This window comes from Ptychodera flava, chromosome 10 (assembly GCF_041260155.1).
Source record: "Ptychodera flava strain L36383 chromosome 10, AS_Pfla_20210202, whole genome shotgun sequence".
NCBI lineage: Eukaryota > Metazoa > Hemichordata > Enteropneusta > Ptychoderidae > Ptychodera > Ptychodera flava.
In genome coordinates, this window is record NC_091937.1 from 43486833 (window position 1) to 43508128 (window position 21296).

At 37.0% G+C, this 21296-nt stretch overlaps 2 protein-coding genes across 4 annotated transcripts; both read right to left on the reverse strand.

Annotated features, from left to right (window-relative positions):
- Positions 1 to 503: 503 nt before the first annotated feature.
- On the reverse strand, positions 504 to 10451 carry LOC139142902 (uncharacterized). Its single transcript, XM_070713089.1, has 9 exons — positions 10359 to 10451; positions 9798 to 10003; positions 9190 to 9344; positions 7759 to 7808; positions 6998 to 7093; positions 6520 to 6693; positions 5379 to 5518; positions 4857 to 5073; positions 504 to 903 (listed from the first exon to the last, which is right to left on the reverse strand). Exons 1-5 carry the CDS (start codon positions 10414 to 10416, stop codon positions 7059 to 7061), a joined length of 504 nt encoding a protein of 167 aa, XP_070569190.1. The 5' UTR covers positions 10417 to 10451; the 3' UTR covers positions 504 to 903; positions 4857 to 5073; positions 5379 to 5518; positions 6520 to 6693; positions 6998 to 7058.
- A 1740-nt stretch (positions 10452 to 12191) lies between these two features.
- LOC139142900 (uncharacterized) lies at positions 12192 to 17746 on the reverse strand. Of its 3 annotated transcripts, XM_070713086.1 has the most exons (9): positions 17671 to 17746; positions 17109 to 17314; positions 16598 to 16752; positions 15516 to 15565; positions 14743 to 14838; positions 14190 to 14363; positions 13502 to 13641; positions 12828 to 13044; positions 12192 to 12592 (listed from the first exon to the last, which is right to left on the reverse strand). In XM_070713086.1, the coding sequence occupies exons 1-9, from the start codon at positions 17723 to 17725 to the stop codon at positions 12564 to 12566; spliced, it is 1122 nt and encodes a 373-aa protein (XP_070569187.1). In that variant the 5' UTR covers positions 17726 to 17746; the 3' UTR covers positions 12192 to 12563. The 3 variants fall into 3 exon arrangements, with proteins under 3 accessions (XP_070569187.1, XP_070569188.1, XP_070569186.1); XM_070713087.1 differs by lacking the exon at positions 12828 to 13044; XM_070713085.1 differs by lacking the exon at positions 12192 to 12592 and having other exon boundaries at positions 12604 to 13044.
- Positions 17747 to 21296: the final 3550 nt, after the last annotated feature.

Genomic DNA, 21296 nt, shown 5'->3' on the forward strand with positions numbered 1-21296 from the left:
GTATTTCACGGTTCACGCGGGGTCCGGCTCGTTTTATGTCACCCAAAAGCACGCGTTACTAAAAAATGTGTTTGTCACTATGCCATTCATTACTGTTACTCGCCTTTATTGTACCGACTTCAATGGGACCCTGAACACCCATTATATAGTTCGCAATGCTTATCAATGTCTAGTCTAGTTCAACTAGCACAGATCTATTTATCTGTGATTTTCGGAAAAAAGACACATCATGTGTACCAGAATTCAGGCTTGAATAGAGCCGTCGTCATATGCAGTTCCTGGGATTAACGACTTTTGGTTTTACATTAACGTTTTTAAAAACGTAAAGCGAAAATCTTCAGTAGCTGGTCCTGCATTACCTCTCATTTGAACTTACTGTATATGCACCGTTAGCCGTTCTAGTTTTTTTGTGGCAGCCTATTTGCTTGGAGATAAAGCCGATAACTCAGATGCGCCTAAAGATGACTCAGATGCGCCTAAAGATGGAGGCAAGAGAGTGTCATCTGATACCAACAGCAGCTTTAATTATTAACAATATGCCAGAATGAAGTAAAACAGCCCAAGATTATAAAGTTTAAAGTGTAGTGAAATATATTTAAAATGACGAGCAAAAGTTAAAAATATCTACATGTTTATCGATATCGAATGTTCATACGTTACAAATGAAATTCAAGAGAAAAGGTATTCTTAGATTGTGGCAGTGAGTCAAAAACTGCGACACAACCAAACTCAAAATGACAAAAGCAAACCAACGACTTATGAGGAATTGATTCCTGAATTCACAGCGACATTAAAGTCACGTAAACGAAGTGAAGTAATAATGTACGATACGAATCTTCCGGTCTGACCAATCTTGTTTAAAGCCTCTCAGGAACTACACGCAGTCGATACTCCCCTTGTGACCTGCAATATGACACAATCGGATTCACGTCAATTGATTGATTGTGTGATTTAAATGACCGAAGGGATGTTAGAGAAGTGGCAAGTCTAGTAGACGAGATTATTGCAGGGAGTTGTGGAAATACTAAAAATGGACATATTGACGAGTAACAAAGTATGTTTTGTGAGCAACCATAGTTTCGTTTTGTAAAATTTCATTTGCATCCGACAGTGTGTACAGTTTATGTCGTGGCTCACCGTGTTTTATCTCTGCATCACGACACAAGCCATAGTACCGTCCGTCTTCTTTCATCTTTTATTTATTTATTTATTTATTTACACTTTTATTTAACGGCCAAGTTACTTGTACAGTAATTTTCATCGGGGCTCAAGCAAAATTACAATAATTACATCTACAGAGGAACATTCATTTTCACATAATCTTTCAAGTCACATTTAAAGGTGTACAGAACAGTAGTTTGTTTGATTTGAATTGGTAAAGCATTCCACAGTTTGGCAGCACGGTATTGAAAGCTACGTTGACCATATTTTGAGAAGCATCTAGGTACATAAGAATCCTGGCGAGAAGTAGACCGTGTATGATGACTATGTACATCACTCTGAACGGTAAACAAATCAGATAAATACTGTGGACCATACCCTTTCAAACATTTAAATGTTTCAATTGCGGTGAAGTAAAATAGTCTTTGTCTGACAGACATGACATTAAGTAATGAAAGTAAATCCACTGAAGGGAAATCAAACGGAAGTTCAAAAAGCGTACGTAAAGCTCTTTTCTGAAGTATAAATACTTTATCAATATTGTTAACTGTTGTGTTCCCCAAACTACACAGCAATAATCAAGAATACTCTGGAATAGACCATAGTATAGTACTATACGCTGATCAAAAGGAATATAAGTACGAAGTTTATGTAAAAATCCAATGCGCATACTCAATTTCTTGCATAAATTATCAATATGAACATCCCAGGATAAGGTTTCATCTAAAGATATACCTAAAATCTCCCCTGAAATAACTTTGGGGATTTTGGTATCAGCTATCTCTATAGACAATGAAACATCGGAATTATTCAAATGACCCAACATAAAAGGTGAAGTTATCAGAATGCACTTTGTTTTCCTTGCGTTTATACGCATATGATTATTGGTTATCCAATTACAAATTGGTAAAATATCACAATTTACAGCATCATTGACTTCACTAATACACTTTCCCTTCGTAAGTAGTGTCTGATCATCAGCATACATGTGGAGGAATCAACAGACAATGACACATCATTAATAAATATCATGAAAAGTAAAGGTCCTAAAATAGACCCTTGCGGCACACCTGTGGTAACACGACAAATGGTCGATCTACTACCCATGTAATCCACAATCTGTTGACGATTTGTGAGATAACATCTAAACCAGTTAATCACTCCATCAGATAGCCCATAAACATGTAGTTTAGCAAGCAAAATGTCATGATCTATTAGATCAAATGCCTTTGATAGATCAAGCAGGAGTACACTATTCAAATAACCACTGTCAACATTACACAAAATTTCATCTGTTAAACGGATTAGAGCTGTTTGGCATGAGTAGTTCTTTCTAAAACCAGACTGAGTATCGAAAAGAAGATTAAACATAGATAAATATTCAAATAAAGTGTTGTACACATGTCTTTCAATGATTTTCGAAAGAGCTGGTAAAATTGAAATAGGACGATAGTTTGACATATCACTGATGTTACCAGACCCTTTGTAAATGGGAACAACTCTAGCACATTTAAAGACTCTTGGAAAAATAGCATGATCAAAGCTCTTATTGAAAAGCTTTAAGGTAAGTAAGAGTAGCTGAAATTACAGGTGCAGCAATTCTTAAGAGCTTACAGTTAACATTATCAATACCCGTGCATTTGGCTTCTTGTAAAGATTTACAAACGAAATTATTCTTCAGTAAAGGAAAACTGAAAGAGGGAACATCACATAATACCGTATTTACAAAATTACGTAATGACTCCAGATTAACAGGTTCATTGGAATCATCAGTACAGTGACTGATACCTATAAAATGCTTATTGAAAGCGTCAGCAATCTCAGAGTGGTTTTCAAAGCAAACCCCATTCGATATAAATGTAGGATCCTTAAAGTTATTTACATTGATCAAATTGTTGTAAACACGCCAGATAGCCGTGGCATTATTGCTACTGCCTGCTATGGAATTTCTAAAATACTGCTTTTTTGCCATTGTAATAAGATGAACAACTCTGTTACGAAGAAGTTTAAAATGATTCAATAGAGTCATAGATGAACAAGATCTGGCGTTTTTTAGAGCTACATCCCGCTCTTTCATAGCATTTAATATATCAGCAGTCAGCCATTCCGGCTGCCTGAAACGTTTAACACGTCGCTCAATAATTGGGCAATGCAAGTCACAAACTCTATTAAAAATCGAGATCCAAGTATCAAATAAGACATTTACATTTTCAATACCATTAAGTCAAATGCCATGGAGCATGCCATCTTGCGCAATGCATCATTGAACCACGGTAAGAGGTTGTCCTTCCGGGATATTCCGTGAAATTCACCACCCTTGCTGCACTTAAAGGGTTTCCTGAGCTGGTCGAATTCACGAGAGAACGGTAAGTGGCTAAATGAAGCGATTTTGAAATTCAAAGCTAAGACAAAGGAAAATTTAAAAGTAATGTCCGTGTACTTGTACTGGTTGTATATCTCTTCGCCGGAGAGATAATAGGCTTGGGTGCCTAGATGAATATTCTCAGCACCAATAACGTCCTCCGCTCCCTGCAAACGTAGCCAATTTGCTCGGAGATACAGCCGATAACTAATACGCGCCTAAAGACAGAGGCAAGAATGTCATCTGATACCAACGGCAGCTTTTATTATTACTAACTGACATACAATGAAATAAAACAGCCAAAGATTACAAAGATAATTGTGTTATGAAATATATTAAAATGAGCGGCAAAAGTTTAGTAAATCTACATGACTTTTGCAATGTCGAATGTCCATACGTTACACATGAAATTCAAGAGGAAAAGTATTCTTAGATTGTCAAAGAAGGTCAAAAACTGCAGTAGTATCAAACTCAAAATGACACATGCAAATCAACGACTTCAATCATTAAAAGCCCGAATAGCTGTGAATGTGCACTAAACCGATCTCAAAATATCCTCATTTTTCCAACAACTTTCTTTGAATAAGACCAATTAAAGAGTGCAAAATGTATTAGAACAACAAAATGTTGGCCATCCTGTGAAGTGCATTCAAGTAAATGGCGTCGTGCACGATCACGATGTGCATGTGCAGGAAATACTGCATTTTTCGTATACAGTAGTTTCTGTACCATGATTATTTTGTACTTTTCCGGGGGGGAGGCGCCATTTGAGTGCGGTAGCTGTTTATTATTTAAGCTGTTAAAACGCGCAGGCATGGTCCAAATCAGCGAGCAGTGATACTTCTATAGTTCTTCAGGTAGCACATTTACACGAACATACTTCGGTTTGAATAAAATCGTGAAAATAATACATAAAATTCGCAGCTATTGGGGTTTTAAAGATAGTTTGAATCGGTCCTTGAATTTACAGCGATACTAAAGCTACGTAAACGAAGTGACGTATTTGTACGATACAAATACTCCCCGGTCCGACCAATTTTGTTAAAGCCTCTCAGTAACTACACGCAGTCGATACTCCCCTTGTGACCTGCAATATGACAGAATAGGAACCACGTCATTTGATTGATGGTGTGATTGAAATGACAGAAGGTATATTAGAAAAGCTGAAAGTGGCAAGTCTAGTAGACGAGATCATTGCAGGGAGTTGTAGAAATACTAAAAATGGACATATTGGCGTGTAAAAAGATATGTAACGTGAGAAATCATGGTTTCATTTTCTAATATTAAACTCGCATCCGAAAGTATGTACACTGCAGTTGACGTCGTGGCTCACCGTGTTTTTTCTCTGCATCACGACACAAGCCATGGTACCGTCCGTCTTCTTTCATCTTGCGCAATGCATCATTGAACCACGGTACGGGGTTGTCCTTCCGGGTTATTCCGTGAAGTTCACCACCCTTGCTGCACTTAGAGGGTTTCCCAAGCCGGTCGAATTCATGAGAAAACGGTACGTCGCCAAATGATACTGGCAGCACAAACGCGGCATCGAGCTGAAAATAAATAAGGCATGGTTATCAAGAAAAGCTATCAAGAAACTGCGATAGGCTTTGACGAGAGACCAATCACACTGCACAAATGGCTGGAAGAGTCAATGGCTCTCACGTCACTGATTAAAATAAAATCACTTTCCATAATACATAGCGGCAGGTGCACAGGGGTGTAGCGAAATTATTCTTATTTTTTCGAATTACTAACATTATTATGATGCCATGACTATCAGTTTCCCTGTTTTGTTGGTACTGTTGTTGGTATTTTGGTATAGATATGACGTAGGCTACTGTCTTATTATCATTACCTGACCATTCCTCAAGAGTGTATACATCTCATCTTCTAAGACATAATGCTCTTTGATACCAAGACGTTCAGCGTCAACAGCCGTCATATTATTTGCTTTTAATAAACACGGAAAGTCACTTGCTACGCCATCAACGAAACCTGACATGAAAGTTCACAAGGGAAAGAATCAGAGCAAAAGTAAAAAATCTGGTTTCTTACTAGTTAGTAATTAGCAACACACACACACACACATACATACAAACATATATATATATATATATATATATATATATATATATATATATATATATATATATATATATATATATATATATATATATATATATATATATATATATATATATATATATATAAATACAAATTATTTGATATATATATATATAAACACAAATTATTTAAAGTACAAAGTCATAAAATATGTTACTTGAGTTTGAGAATTGAAAGGATTCCTTACAGCACTCTCATTTATATGTTTGGGACACACCATTCTATTTGTAGATCGTGTACAAATAGAATGGTATGTACAAAACATAAAAATTGATGGTGTACAGTACAAATAAAATGTTATGTCAAAAACATATAAATGAGAGTGTTGCTAGGAACCCTTTTATATCTGTCTGAAGATTGTTGGATGCACGAAACTTAAGTAACAGATTTCATTACTTTGTACTTGAAGTGATTTGTGTTATTATCTATAACGCTTTTTCTTAGCATCCAGCACTGTAATTTCCCACAAGAACATCTGTATACTTATATATATATATATATATAATATATATATATATATATATATATATATATATATATATATATATATATATATATATATATAGATAGATAGATATAGATAGATAGATAGATAGATAGATAGATAGATACCTACCTACCTACCTACCTACCTACCTACCTACCTACCTACCTACCTACCTACCTACCTACCTACCTACCTACCTACCTACCTATACCTACCAGCATACATACATACATACATACATACATACATACATACATACATACATACATACATACATACATACATACATACATACATACATATGGGCGGAAAGAAGGACAGACGCAAAGACAGCCACATAAACAGACAAACAGAAAGACAGAAAGACATTGATATATGGCATCACCTATTGTCTTGTCTTCTATTTTTTCAGGATCGAAGTTGCCTGGGTTACCCCTTCTTACGTAGAAGTAAGCAGTATTATCAAAGATCCAGAAGGGGTCTGTATATGACACAGACAGTTGCCGTTCAGGAGTTTTGAACCAGGATAAACAGACGTCATAACCCCTCCCTAGAAGTCCTGTCAACAAATAGAGCCATATGTTCACATTAGTTCACGTGTTAAAGGTGCAGGGAATAACCGTTCACATATTGGATATATTTTTCATGGAATGTTAATGAGTATACATCACTATTGAACATGATCGTCCATCACCATCATCATCAACATCATTATCATCATCATTATCATCACCACCATCATCATCATCATCATCAACAACAAGAACAATAGTAACAACAATAACATCATCATCATTATCGCCGTCATCAGTTATACGGGCAAACGGGTGGCTGTGCCTGTTATTTCAATATGAAAGCCATACCGACTCCTGCCCGTGTCAGCTCCCCGCGTTTGTTTGATAAACATTCGCTGTGAGGAGCATATTAGTACGTGCATTTCTTCCCAGCTTCTTCACAGACTGAAATAGAAGTAAATCTAGAAAAAGTTGAAGCGGGACAACCGTGCCCTTATTTTTGGATACAATTTCAACAAGTTTTCCACTCAAAGACAAAAACACTACGATCTGAACTTAAAGAGCCAACATTTAGCCTACACAGTGGCCGAACGAGGGAAATCTTTACGTTTCTGATGCCAGAAACGATAAAAGTACGATAAATTCATGCAAAACATGGTAGAAATGCTCCTTTGTCAATGACTATTTGAGTATGAGTGAAGCATAAATATCAAGTGAAAAAATTGCAAAGTATTTTCAAGACACGGTTTGTTCCTTTCTTTTGTCTAAATTGACTGAAATTATATAGTTCAGTAGTGTCTGGTCGTTATTCAGCCTGGTTCTGTCGAAACACGCTTCACTAAAAGATCAACAAAGATCAAAAGTATAACGCCAAAATGTCTTTCGATTCCAAGGCTCCCTTGAGTGAAAAGTGAAGAGGTCAACTTTTCTTCCAATGAAAACTCGTTTGATAGAAAGAGTAGTCTGGTCGCGTATAACGTAGACTGATTAAAAAGATTAACGCCAACTTACTGAAATAGCGACAAAAATGCGTAAAATTCTAAGAAATGTATATGGCGAAACTATAAACTCAATCAGCTGATATTTGTCGACGTAGCATTTTCTATTACCTGCGTGAAGTAAATCTGGCAAAAATCCGACCATTGCACCATTCTCCCCTCTGTGAAGAAATTATAAATTCGAACAATATAACTTTAAAAGTGAGACTAGTTCATCACGCTCATACTTAGATGAAAGGATTCTGGCAAATGTAACACGATTGGAACTAATTTTCAAATTTTTCAAATTTCTCAAAAGTGTTGGGTGCCCTATAGCTGAATGTTGCAATATTACAAATTACTCATAAAAACAAGTGTGCAATGTACAAAGAAAAGCAGACGAGATTACGTTTGTAGATTCAATCGACATTATTTCACCATCCAATTATCCTGCATTAGTTCCAATCGTGTTATATATGTCAATGAAATTTATGCGTAAGCTCTTATTTTATTTTTTTTGCCTTGGATACTTTCTGTCGCGCACAGTCGAAGTGAAATTCTGCAATAGTCAAGAGGATGTAAACATATCTAGACTCATTGAGCTTCAGAATAATACAGATTAGAAAAAGTACAATCTTCCTTGCCAGAAGAGAATATATTGAAGATATACGTATATTGATAGGATGGACAAATACCTTGTTAGCATCAGCTCATGGACTATACACGTTTAATTGTTGGCTTGAGTGAAAGAACGGCTTTCACAAAACAAATGTAAAAACTTTGCATATAACTGAATCGAGTACATCCTTGTGGTCTCAGACTATTAAACTATGAATTAGATGTGATTCCCCTATGCTTTTGTTAAGGTAGAACTCGCCTTGGAGTCAGGGCAGATACTTTGGCTTTCAAATTTTATCAAACCTCTGATCTACCACCTTTGCAGGCTCATTTTAAGCTCTGGGTGTAAAAAAAATTCCCCGTCTTAGGTTTTTCAAAATCGAAAATTTTACTTTCCCCATAGAGTTAACACAGGCATGGCGTCCATTTTGAATTTAAATATCGGGAAATCATCGGTAATTTGTCTCTCTAGTACCACATTTTGGAGGGTGACCCCTGACTTTTATTCTTGGTTTAGTAAGAGAATGCATGGTCGAATGTTTCATTGAGGAAAATTTGAGCAAAGGTTTAAATCTTTCATTTTCGAGGCGCATACTACCTTAAGTAAACTTTTGCGGTAAATGCTTCAAGGGTCGTTTTGCGTGACTTCTACCTGGTTTACAAGTACAATTATGCCAAACAGCATTCACGTTTTTAAAAGTCTCAAAATTACCTGCAACCAAAGAACACCAACATGACAAACCTCCTATAAATGCCCAATACGTCCGATGATGTTATTTTTACTCTGTTGCCACATCCTTGCTGAAGATCGTTAATGCTAAGGGTATGACAGCCCATTCTTATCACTTGGTTTGAATCAGAGTGATTGAAATTCTCTGAAATTCCATGAACAGGGCATGGCACGATAATTTGGGTATGAAACTCAATCAACACTTCTTAACTTACAAGTACTCACGAGCACAATCACAGTCGGAAAATGCCCCGAACTTGTAAACTCTGAAGTCTTCCTTCATGGCGACGGCTCCCTCTATGATTTTCTTCCCCAGCTGTTCTCCAAGTAAACGAAACAGTAGCAGATTACGCAGCGTGTCATCGTTTTGCTGCTAAAAAGAACGGAGTGAAGAACGACTGATGAACACGTTCTTAATACGTTGTCTTATGAGGAATACGTCGTCACACACTCTATGCGCATGCGTTTGCCAGCCTGAGGTGCATCCACTGTACCATTCAACTATTTCTATTTGCATGACAATCGCGCCCGCCTGCTGAACTGATGGAAATATATCTGCTGATGTGCAGCTGGCTCGGAAGATTATATCTGATTGGTCGATTGTTACTCTTCGCAGCAACTTAGGGAGTCTGCTGTGTAAAATTCAATGATAACGGTAAGATTCAGCCAACCAATTGGATAACAGCTTCCGAGATACTGCACATTAGCCAGAAACATTCGGCCGAATGCTGCCGATGCACTTGAAAACTAAATAATACATAGTCAGTAATTTAAGAAAGGTTTGAAATTTTGAACCCTATTTTAATTAGTGCCTCTTCTTTACCTGCTCACTATATCGTGATAACATTGCACGCATAACTGGCAGATGAACTCTCGCTGACCCTAAGGCTCGGATTACTGGACCCGGTACACCTGTCGCAACTCTGAAGTTACTTGTGAGTTGTCTTAAAAGCGTCGCCCTGAGGATCGGAAGGCTGTTGAACGCTCCATCTGGTTGACTGCTCAGACCGTCAAAGAACCCCAAGGCGCCTATGATAATACAGATTGGAAAGGCCAAGTTTAAACTTCATACGGAGATAAATACGTAGAAAATAAAAGGACACTTTTACCTTACAAATTGTATACTTTAAATAGATTATAGCTAAATAGTTATTTAGAATTTGATAAGAAATTCACCATTTCGAAGACCGATTGTGATCGTACCTTCAACAAGGCTGTTTGGTCTATGAAAATCCCACCACTGCCAGTTTAATGTCACATCGTTTGTCAAACTCTTACCACATTTTTAAACATTTTGAATTGGACCAAAACGTAATCGATTCCAAGAGTTGATTCTGCACATCATCGGTATTAAGACATGAATAAACACTTTTTGCGTACTTACCTTGAAAGGCAGTTACCAACAGCGGTACTACAAGGACAAGAACGGTCACACGTACCATTGTCAGTGTTACAACGGCTTTATTGTATGGACTGAAGCCGTTGCCACAGAAAAGTATCATATATACCAATTGATGTGTTTGTCATCCTTATCATTGCGGTTGAAAGATTACCTCATATCAAAGGTTAAAGATAAAGTTTGACGGCGGCCCCCACGACAGGTCAACATTAGCCTGTCTGCTATGCATCTGACACAATTTACGTGTATTTTTACAGCGCCACGTTCTCTTCTCTTAACAAAACAAAGAAAATCCAAATAAGGCGAAACATGCTTACAAAGACATTTCGGTTTTACAGTATTAGGCGGAGGTTACTGTCGAGCCGAAGGGTTCGTTTACAAGGCCAAAGTATCAACGGGAGTCAGCAAGGAGGTTAACTCGGCCTCACTCATAACACCTTCAAGACGCACTTCGCTAATGACATGCAATCATTAAGTGACAAGAAGTATTAGAACCACAATGAACTGTCAAAGTTAATTTTGGTCTCTCATGAACAAGGACCAGGTCTTTGATGTATCATGGTCAATAACTGACAAACCATCAAGTTACTCCAACACATGCAAGCAATGTTATCTTTGTATATCAGAAAAGTTACACATTATCAATTATGACAAATGTACGCTGTTAACCAAACGCTCTGAGTTGGTTTCAAAATGTTGCTATACCAAAACAAATAATTGTTTATCAAATTTTAATACCAGCTAGAAACACATCTAAGCCATATCAATGAGAGTGTACTCTTAGCATCGAGAATTGTAATTTCCTAGGAGGACATATGTATACTCATATATATATTTTATATATATATATATATATATATATATATATATATATATATATATATATATATATATATATATATATATATATATATACGGCTAGTTTTCAATCGGATTCGAACCCACAACATACGGCATCAGTCGCCTAGCTGAGAGGCCATAGACAGAACCGCTCGGCTAAATCTCCACTCCCAAAAAAGAGTGGTTCAATAGCCGGCTAAGTTGTTACATTTTTCTGACTGAGACCGCTCAACACGTTGTAGAGTTCGTGAAGCACTCACGCACGCATGCTCACTATCATACATCGCACATACACACTTTATCGAAGCGAAGAAACGAATTTCATCGCTATAACTGGGCGAAAGATAACCTCGGGGACAATTCTGTCCACCAGCAGTGTTACCAACCCAGGGTAGAAAATACGGCTAGTTTTCAATCGGATATATATATATATGAGAGTAACAACCTCCACAGCCTAAAACATGATAAAGAAGGATAACCTTCGCAAATTGAAGTATATGAGTCAAATCAGGAATTTGTATATTTAACCTACTTCTAGTCTTCGTGTTTGTCACTATGCCATTCATTACTGTTACTCGCCTTTATTGTACCGACTTCAATTGGACCCTGGGCACCCATTCTATTGTTCGCAATGCTTATCAATGTCTAGTCTAGTTTAACTGGCACAGATCTATTTATCTGTGATTTTCGGAAAAAAGACACATCATGCGTACCAGAATTCAGGCTTGAATAGAGCCGTCGTCATATGCAGTTCCTGGGATTAACGACTTTGGGTTTTACATTAACGTTTTTAAAAATGTAAAGCGAAAATCTTCAGTAGCTGGTCCTGCATTACCTCTCATTTGAACTTACTGTATATGCACCGTTAGCCGTTCTAGTTTTATTGTGGCAGCCAATTTGCTTGGAGATAAAGCCGATAACTCAGATGCGCCTAAAGATGACTCAGATGCGCCTAAAGATGGAGGCAAGAGAGTGTCATCTGATACCAACAGCAGCTTTAATTATTAACAATATGCCAGAATGAAATAAAACAGCCCAAGATTATAAAGTTTAAAGTGTAGTGAAATATATTTAAAATGAGGAGCAAAAGGTTAAACTATCTATATGTTTATCGATATCGAATGTTCATACGTTACAAATGAAATTCAAAAAGGAAGATATTCTTAGATTGTCAAAGTGCGAAAAAAACTGCAACACTACAAAACTCAAAATGACAAAAGCAAACCAACGACTTATGTTGAATTGATTCCTGAATTCACAGCGATATTAAAGTCACGTAAACGAAGTGACGCAATAATCTACGATACGAATCTTCCGGTCTGACCAATCTTGTTAAAAGCCTCTCAGGAACTACACGCAGTCGATACTCCCCTTGTGACCTGCAATATGAACACAATCGGATTCACGTCAATTGATTGATTGTGTGATTGAAATGACCGAAGGGATATTAGAGAAGTGCCAAGTCTAGTAGACGAGATTATTGCAGGGAGTTGTGGAAATACTAAAAATGGACATATTGACGCGTAACAAAGTATGTTGTGTGAGCAACCATAGTTTCGTTTTGTAAAATTTCATTTGCATCCGACAGTGTGTACAGTTTATGTCGTGGCTCACCGTGTTTTATCTCTGCATCACGACACAAGCCATAGTACCGTCCGTCTTCTTTCATCTTGCGCAATGCATCATTGAACCACGGTACGGGGTTGTCCTTCCGGGATATTCCGTGAAGTTCGCCGCCCTTGGTGCACTTAAAAGGTTTCTCAAGCTGGTCGAATTCACGAGAGAACGGTAAGTGGCTAAATGATATTGACAGCATAAACACGGCATCGATCTGAAAATAAATGAAGGCATGAAGAAGCCACCTCTCCCACAACTGGCCTTTGAGGGCCTCAGTTAGTTAGCCAACGGGATGGGTTGAAACAAATGAGTGACTCCACCGTCGTAACAAGAGACTGCATCCTATTCATAGGTAAATCTAAAAGCTATCAAGAAACGTCGATAGACTTTGACGAGAGACCAATTACACGGACAAATGTCTGGGATATTCAATTGTTCTCACATCGTAAATTAAAAAATAATCAGTTCGCATAATACCTAGCGACAGATGCACATCCTCTCTTCTTAAAACAATTTACGATCAAATTGCGGATGTACTGAAAGTAGTAACACATTTTTCGAACTTCTAATATCATTATGACGCCATTGACTGCCAGTTTCCCTGTATTCTTGATAGTTCAATTATTGCTTTAGTATACCCATGACGTAGGTTACTGTGTTATTATAATTACCTGACCATTCTTCAGGAGCGTATACATCTCATCTTGTACGACATAATGACCTTTGATGCCCAGACGTTCAGCGTCAAAAAACGTGATATTATTTGCTCGTAATAAACACGGAAAGTCACTTGCTATGCCATTAAAGAAACCTGACGTGAAAAGAGAAAAGAGATAGAATCTGAGTTGAAGGACAACACTGGTTTCTTTACTGATTTTGTTCTATATCAAATACAGAATTATAACAAACTTGAATATTTTTACGCTGCAATACAAAAGAAAACTTGAATTGAGCATGACGAATGTTGAAAAACTAACACGATCAGGAACAGACATACATACATACATACATACATACATACATACATACATCAAATACAGAATTATAACAAACTTGAATATTTTTACGCTGCAATACAAAAGAAAACTTGAATTGAGCATGACGAATGTTGAAAAACTAACACGATCAGGAACAGACATACATACATACATACATACATACATACATACATACATACATACATACATACATACATACATACATACATACATACATACATACATACATACATACATACATACATACATACATACATACATACATACATATCGACGGAAGGACAGAGACACATACAGACAGACAGACACATAGATAGACAGAGAGACATAAAAATAGACAGACATTGATATATGGCATTACCTATTGTCTTGTCCTCTATTTTTTCAGGATCAAAGTTGCCTGGGTTACCTCTTCTTACGTAGAGGTAAGCTGAATTATCAAAGACCCAGAAGGGGTCTGTATATGACACAGACAGTTGACGTTCAGGAGTTTTGAACCAGGAGAAACAGACGTCAAAACTCCTCGCTAGAAGTCCTGTCAACAAAACAGCCATGTTTTCACATCAGTTCGCTGCAGGAAAGAACCATTCACATATTTGATAAATTTTTCAATAGAATGTTAATGAGTACACATCACTATTGAACAGGATCTTCAAACACCACCACCACCACCACCACCACCACTACCACCATCATCGTCATCAGCATTATCATCATCACCAAGCCACCCTACCACCACCATAATTGTCATCATTATCATCGTCGTCGTCATCATCATCATCATCATCATCATCATCATCATCATCATCATCAACACCAACAACAACAGTAATATCATCACCGTCATTATCGCCGTCATCAGCTATACGGGCAAACGGGTGGCTGTGCCTGTTATTTCAACATGAAAGCCATACCGTCTCCTGCCCTCGGAAGCTCCCCACGTTTGTGTGATAAACATTGGCCGTGAGTAACATATTGATATGTGCATTTCTTCCCAGCTTCTTCACAAACTGAAATAGAAGTCAATCCAGAAATAATGAAAGCGGAACAAAAGTGCCCTTATCCTTAATAATTTCAACAAGTTCTCTATTCAAAGAAAGAAAATACTGCTATATAAACTTAAAGAGCCAACATTTAACCTGCGCAGTGGCCGAGCGAGGTAAATCTTCACGGTACTGATGCCAGAAACGATACAAATGATACCATCAGTTCATGCAAAAGTAAGCAAGGGCGAAATGCTACTTTGGCAATCACTCTCTCAGTATGAGGTGATCAATAAAGTAGCATATGAAGCAAACAAATCACAAAGCATTTTCAAGTAACGGCTTGTTTGTTTAATCTAAACTTCCTAAAATTATATAGTTAAGTAGTGGTCATTATTCAGCCTGGTTCTGTCAAGACACGCTTCACTGAAAGGCCAACAGAGATCCAAAGGACAGCAAAACAATCTCTTTCGATGAAGATTCCAAGGCTCCCTTGAGTGAAAAGTGAAGAGTTTACTGTTCTTCTGACGAAAACTCGTTCGATACTGAAATGGTAGTCTGGTCACGTAGTAACGTAGACTAATTTAAAGATTTAAGCCAACTTACTGAAGAGGCGACAAAAATGCGTACAATTGTAAAATATATATATGGCGAAACTATAAACTCAATCAGCTGATATTTGTCAACGTAGCATTTTCAATTACCTGCGTGCAGTAAATCTGGCAAAAATCCGACCATTGCGGCATTTTCCCCTCTGTGAAGAAATTAGTGTGAACAACATAACTTTCAAAATGAGACTAGTTCATCACGTTCATACTTAGATGAAATGATTCTGGCAAATTTTATGTTAATGAAATGTATGCGTTAGCTTTTACAGTGTTTTCTTTGCCTTGGATGTCACGCACAGTAAAAGTGAATCTCTGCCAAAGCAGCGAGGATGTTATAAACATAACTAGACTCTTTGAGCTTCAGATTAATACAGATTAGAATTGGTACAATATTCCTTGCGCTGAGTGAATATATTGACGATATACACATATTGAAATGACGGACAAATATCTTATAACTATCATGTTGTGGACTATGAGGGCGAGAGCGAGAAAACAGCTTTCACGAAGTATGAAAGGAGGATAGATTTTGACCCGATACTTATACCTAGAAAATTATTGTTTATGGCGAGTATGATTTTGTTTTCTATTTTTTTTCTTTATTTTACTGCTTGCATAAAATTCCATTGACGTAGGTAAGAAGATTGTTATCTTTGATAAAATTGAAAGACATAGCGAAATTGTCATTTTGGGCGTACTATCTGTTGTGTGATTCAGGAGTGTGGGAACAAATGTAGTAACTTTGCACATAAATGAATCGAGTACATCCTTGTGATCTCAGACTATGAAACTATAACTTACAAGCGATTCCATAATGCTTTTGTTAAAGAAACTTATGCAGTAATTGCCCCAGGGGTGGTTCTGCGTGAATTTTTCCTGGTTTACAAGTACAATAATTTCAAAGAACATTCACGTTTTAAAAGTCTCAAAATTATCTTCTACCCACCATCACCAACATGATGACGACATACCTCCTACAAATGCCTAATTCCTCGATTAGATTATTTGTATTCTTTTTGCCATATCATTGCTGAAGATCGTCAATGTTAAGGGTATGGCAACCCATTCTTGTCACTTGATTGAACCAGATTGATTGAAATTCTCTGATTCTTTCACCATTGAACAGGGTATAACACGATAGCTATGGTATGAAACCCAATCAATACTTCCCAACTTACTCGTACTCGAGAGCACAATCACGGTTGAAATATGTCCCGATATTGTAAACTCTTGAGTCTTCCTCCATGGCGAGTGCTCCCTCTATGATTTTCTTCCCCAGCTGTGCCCCAAGTAAACGAAACAGTACCAGATTACGCAGCGTGTCATCGTCTTGCTGGTCAAAAGAACGTGGAAGGATATTTGTTCACGATATTTCAAAAGCTGGTATATTGGCATTTAATGCAATCGTCGGAAATACTTACTTATGTTTCTGCCCGAGGAATATATGTAAACATTTTCTGCGTTGTCATAAATCTTATGCACATGCGTTGGTTCGCCAAGTGCCTTCACTGTTTCATTCAACTATTTCCATTTGTGTGACTATCACGCCCACCTGCTGAACTGACGGAAATATTCGGCTAAATGTCGTCAATGCACTTGAATACTGAATAATGCACAGTCAATAGTTTAAGAAAGGTATAAAATTTTGAACCCATTAAAGTCCGTTTTTAACCAGTGCCCTTGCTTTACCTGCTCATAATGTCGTGATAACATTGCACGCATCACTGGCAGAGGAACTCTCGCTGACCCCAGGGCTCGGATTACTGGACCCGGTACACCTGTCGCAACTCTGAGGTTACTTGTGAGTTGTCTTAAAAGCGTCGCCCTGAGGATCGGAAGGCTGTTGAACGCTCCTTCTGGTTGACTGCTCAGACCGTCAAAGAACCCCAAGGTGCCTATGATAATACAGATGGGAAAGGCCAAGTTCAAACTTCATACGGATATAAATACGTAGAAAATAAAAGGACACTTTACCCTAACAAATTGCATACTTTAAATAGCTTATAGCTAAGTAGTTATTAAGAATTTGATAAGAGATTCACCATTTCGAATACCGAGATTGTGATCGTATCTTCAACAAGGCTGTTTGGTCTATGAAAATCCCACCACTGCCAGTTTAATGTCACATCGTTTGTCAAACTCTTACCACATTTTTAAACACTTTGAATTGGACCATTAACGCAATCGATTCCAAGAGTTGATTCTGCACATCATCGATATTAAGACACGAATAAACAATTTGCGTACTTACCTTGAAAGGCAGTTAACAGCGGTACTACAAGGACAAGAACGGTCACACGTACCATTATAAGTGTTACAACGGCTATGTTGCTTGGACTGAAGCCGTTGCCACAGAAAAGTAGCATATATACCAATGGATGTTTTTGTCATTCTTATCATTGCGGTTAAAAGATTACCTCATATCAAAGGTTAAAGATAAAGTTTGACAGCAGCCTCCACAACAGGTCAATATTAACCTGTCTACTATGCATCGGACACACCTCATGTGTACTTCTACAGCGCCATGTTTTCTTCTCTTAACATAACAAAGAAAATCCAAATTAGGCGAAACATGCTCATAAAAACCTTTCGGCTTCACAGTGTTAGGCGCTAAGCCCAAATTATCAATCAGATTAGTCAAGTTGTGATAATACTACTATGTTTGAGACAGACAGAATAGCGCAATGGCATCTCGTTTACACTACCCACACGCTTATGAATAGAAGTTACTCGGATACATTCAAAAGTGAACGGAAATACTGCATTGTCCGTACTAGAATTCAATACAAATCAGAGCTAAAGGTTACTTTCAAGTCAGAGGTGTCGTTTACAGGTACAGCCGAGGTATCAACGGTAGACGAAGGAAGTAAGGACCTTTACATCGGCCTCAGTGATAACACCTATAAGACGCGCTTCGCTAATCACATGCAATCGTTCTGTGACAAAAAGTATGAACCACAATGAACCGTCAAAGTTCATTTGGTCTCTTAAGAACAAAGACCAGGTCTTTGATGTGTCATGGTCAATTATTGACAAGACATCAAGTTATTTTAACAGAAAAGCTACACATTATCAATTCTGACGAATGTACGCTGTTAAATAAACGCTCTGAGTGTGGCAGTTCGTCTATAGCTGACACGAACACAAACTGTCTAATACCGGCTATCAAATACTATGAAAAATAGTAAATGGCTAAAAAATCACTATCAGTTTTAAGTTGCAAGTAGGATAAGTCTGTGCCTTTGTATAAAATACTATATAAATAGTAGAAAGTGAGCAACCAGCTGAAATTTAGTCAAGGAGACCTTAAACTGTTACACTACGCACTTAGCATCTCATTGTCGGCTAGATGGACTGTGTGCCCTGGGTTTTGGTTTCCAAATGTCGCCATCAAAACAAATATTGCTTGTCAAATTTTAACACCGCCTACAAACACATCCTAACTATATAAATGAGAGTGTAGGGTTAAGGATCTCTTTATTTCTGACTGTTTGTCAGAAGATTGCAGAATGCATGAAACTTACACAGATAATTATTACTTTGTACTTAATGTAATTTGTGTTGTTATTTATAATGCTCTGCTCTCAGCATCGAACACTGTAATTTCCCACGAGGACATGTATATATATATAATATATATATATATATATATATATATATATATATATATATATATATATATATATATATATATATATATATATATATACATACATACATACATACATACATACATACATACATACATACATACATACGAGAATACTGTGGAGTTCATTAGATATTTGTTTGATATTTGGATCAATCTGGCATGTCCTTTACACATACAGTTTGTTTGGTCAGGTAAACACACTTACTATAATTCCCATTTTCTGGGACAGGTTATGTATTTGAGCTCTTCTGTCCATTCACACGCTATGCCGTGTTGCAAGCGCAACCTTCAAAGTCTAAAACATGTCTTAAACATGATGAAAGAAGGTATTTCTTCGAAAATTGAAGTATATGAATCAAATAAGGACTTTGTATATTTAACCTACTTCGAGTCTCTATAAGTAAATGGGAATAGAATACTCAGCGCTGATGGAAACTGCTTTTAAAAATGGATTTACTGAAATGATTACGAAATCAGTAATGGATTACTTATCCTTGAAAAGGCAGCCTTTACCCTACTTTGCGTTCAATACGTTGTCAAGAAAACTATTTCATGTATTGATGCGAGGTTTAAAATCATCGTCACATCCTATCCTCACTGAAGATAATAAAGTCTATAATAAAAGCTATGTAAAAGTTACTCTCATGGGGCTACCGGGTTGTCCTTCGTCTCCGTGACTCTTTTCTATGCAAAAGTCACTTCCATAGGACAGATGGAATGCGCCTCCGTGATAGAAATTTGGACTTTCAAGTTTTTACAGAACAATGTTGTTTTGATGCACGCTTATGTAAACTCATTCTGAAACTTGTAGAAACACGATTGGAACTAATTTGGGATAATTGGATTTTCATATTTTGCAAATTTCTCAAAAATGTTAGGTGCAATATAGCTGAATGTTCCAATATCGCAAATTACTCCTAAAAACACGTGTGTCATATAAAAAGAAAAGCAGATGAGGTTACATTATTAGCTCACGTGTGTAAACACGTAGGCTATTGTCATAGCGATGTCTGTCAGTCTGTCCGTGTGAGTGTGTGTGTGTGTTAGTGTGTGTGTGTGTGTGTGTGTGTGTGTGTGTCTGTCTGTTTACACGTTAACTCAAAAACGCCTGAACGGATTCAAGTCAGATTTGGTACACAGTTACCATATGCTACTTGCAAGAACTGATTAGATTTTGGTTAGTGTGGCTTGCATATTAATGAAGTCATGCAATATTGTTTTTTTCCGTACAATGGTTTCCCTATGGAGACGGTAATGACAGTGTAGACATATATCAAGAAATACTGCACAAAATTTCATGAAACTTTTCACAGATGACAATCTAAGAACATTATGATGATACTGTGAGTGTCATGGCAATTGCCTTCTTCATTTGCATATTTAATGAACTTTTGTTATTAGTGAGGTAACTCTGAAATTCCTGCACCAAACGATGATATTTGCAACAAATATTGATCTGATATATATCTAATTATACTTAGAAGCATTGGACAGTGTCAAGTTAATAAATAGGTCATTTGCATATTTTATGAAGTTTTGTAATTAGTCGTATAACTTCGATATAACTTCACCAAATGTGATGAAATCTGCTGCAGATACTGATCCGACTGATATCTAACTGTAGTGTTAAGCATTCAGTAGTGTGAAATTAATTAAGGGTCCATTTGCATATTTAATGAACTTTGTGATTAGATATATAACTCTGAAATTACGGCACCCAAGTCTTTGATATTGGGTACAGATATTGTTTTGATAAATATCTAATTGTACTGAGAAGCATTTGGCAGTGTCAAGTTGACAAATAGGTCATTTGCATATTTTATGAAGTTTTCTAATTAGTGATATAACTCCAAAATAACGGCACCAAATGTTATGAAATCTGCTGCAGATACTGATCCGCCAGATATCTAATTGTGGTGTAGAGCATTTACTTGTGTGAAGTTAATGACGGGTTTATTTGCATATTTAATGGACTTTGTAATTAGTGATATTACTCCAAAATTACAGCCTTAAATTTGATGAAACTTGCTACAGATGTTGATCTGATAAATATCCAATTGTACTGAGAAGCATTGAACGGTAGCAAGTTAATAATTAGCTTATTTGCATATTTCATGAAGTTTTATAAGTAGTCATATAACTCCGAAATAACTGCATCAAATGTGATGAAAACTGCAGCATATACTGATCTGACAGATATCTAACTGTGTCTTAAAGCATTTAGC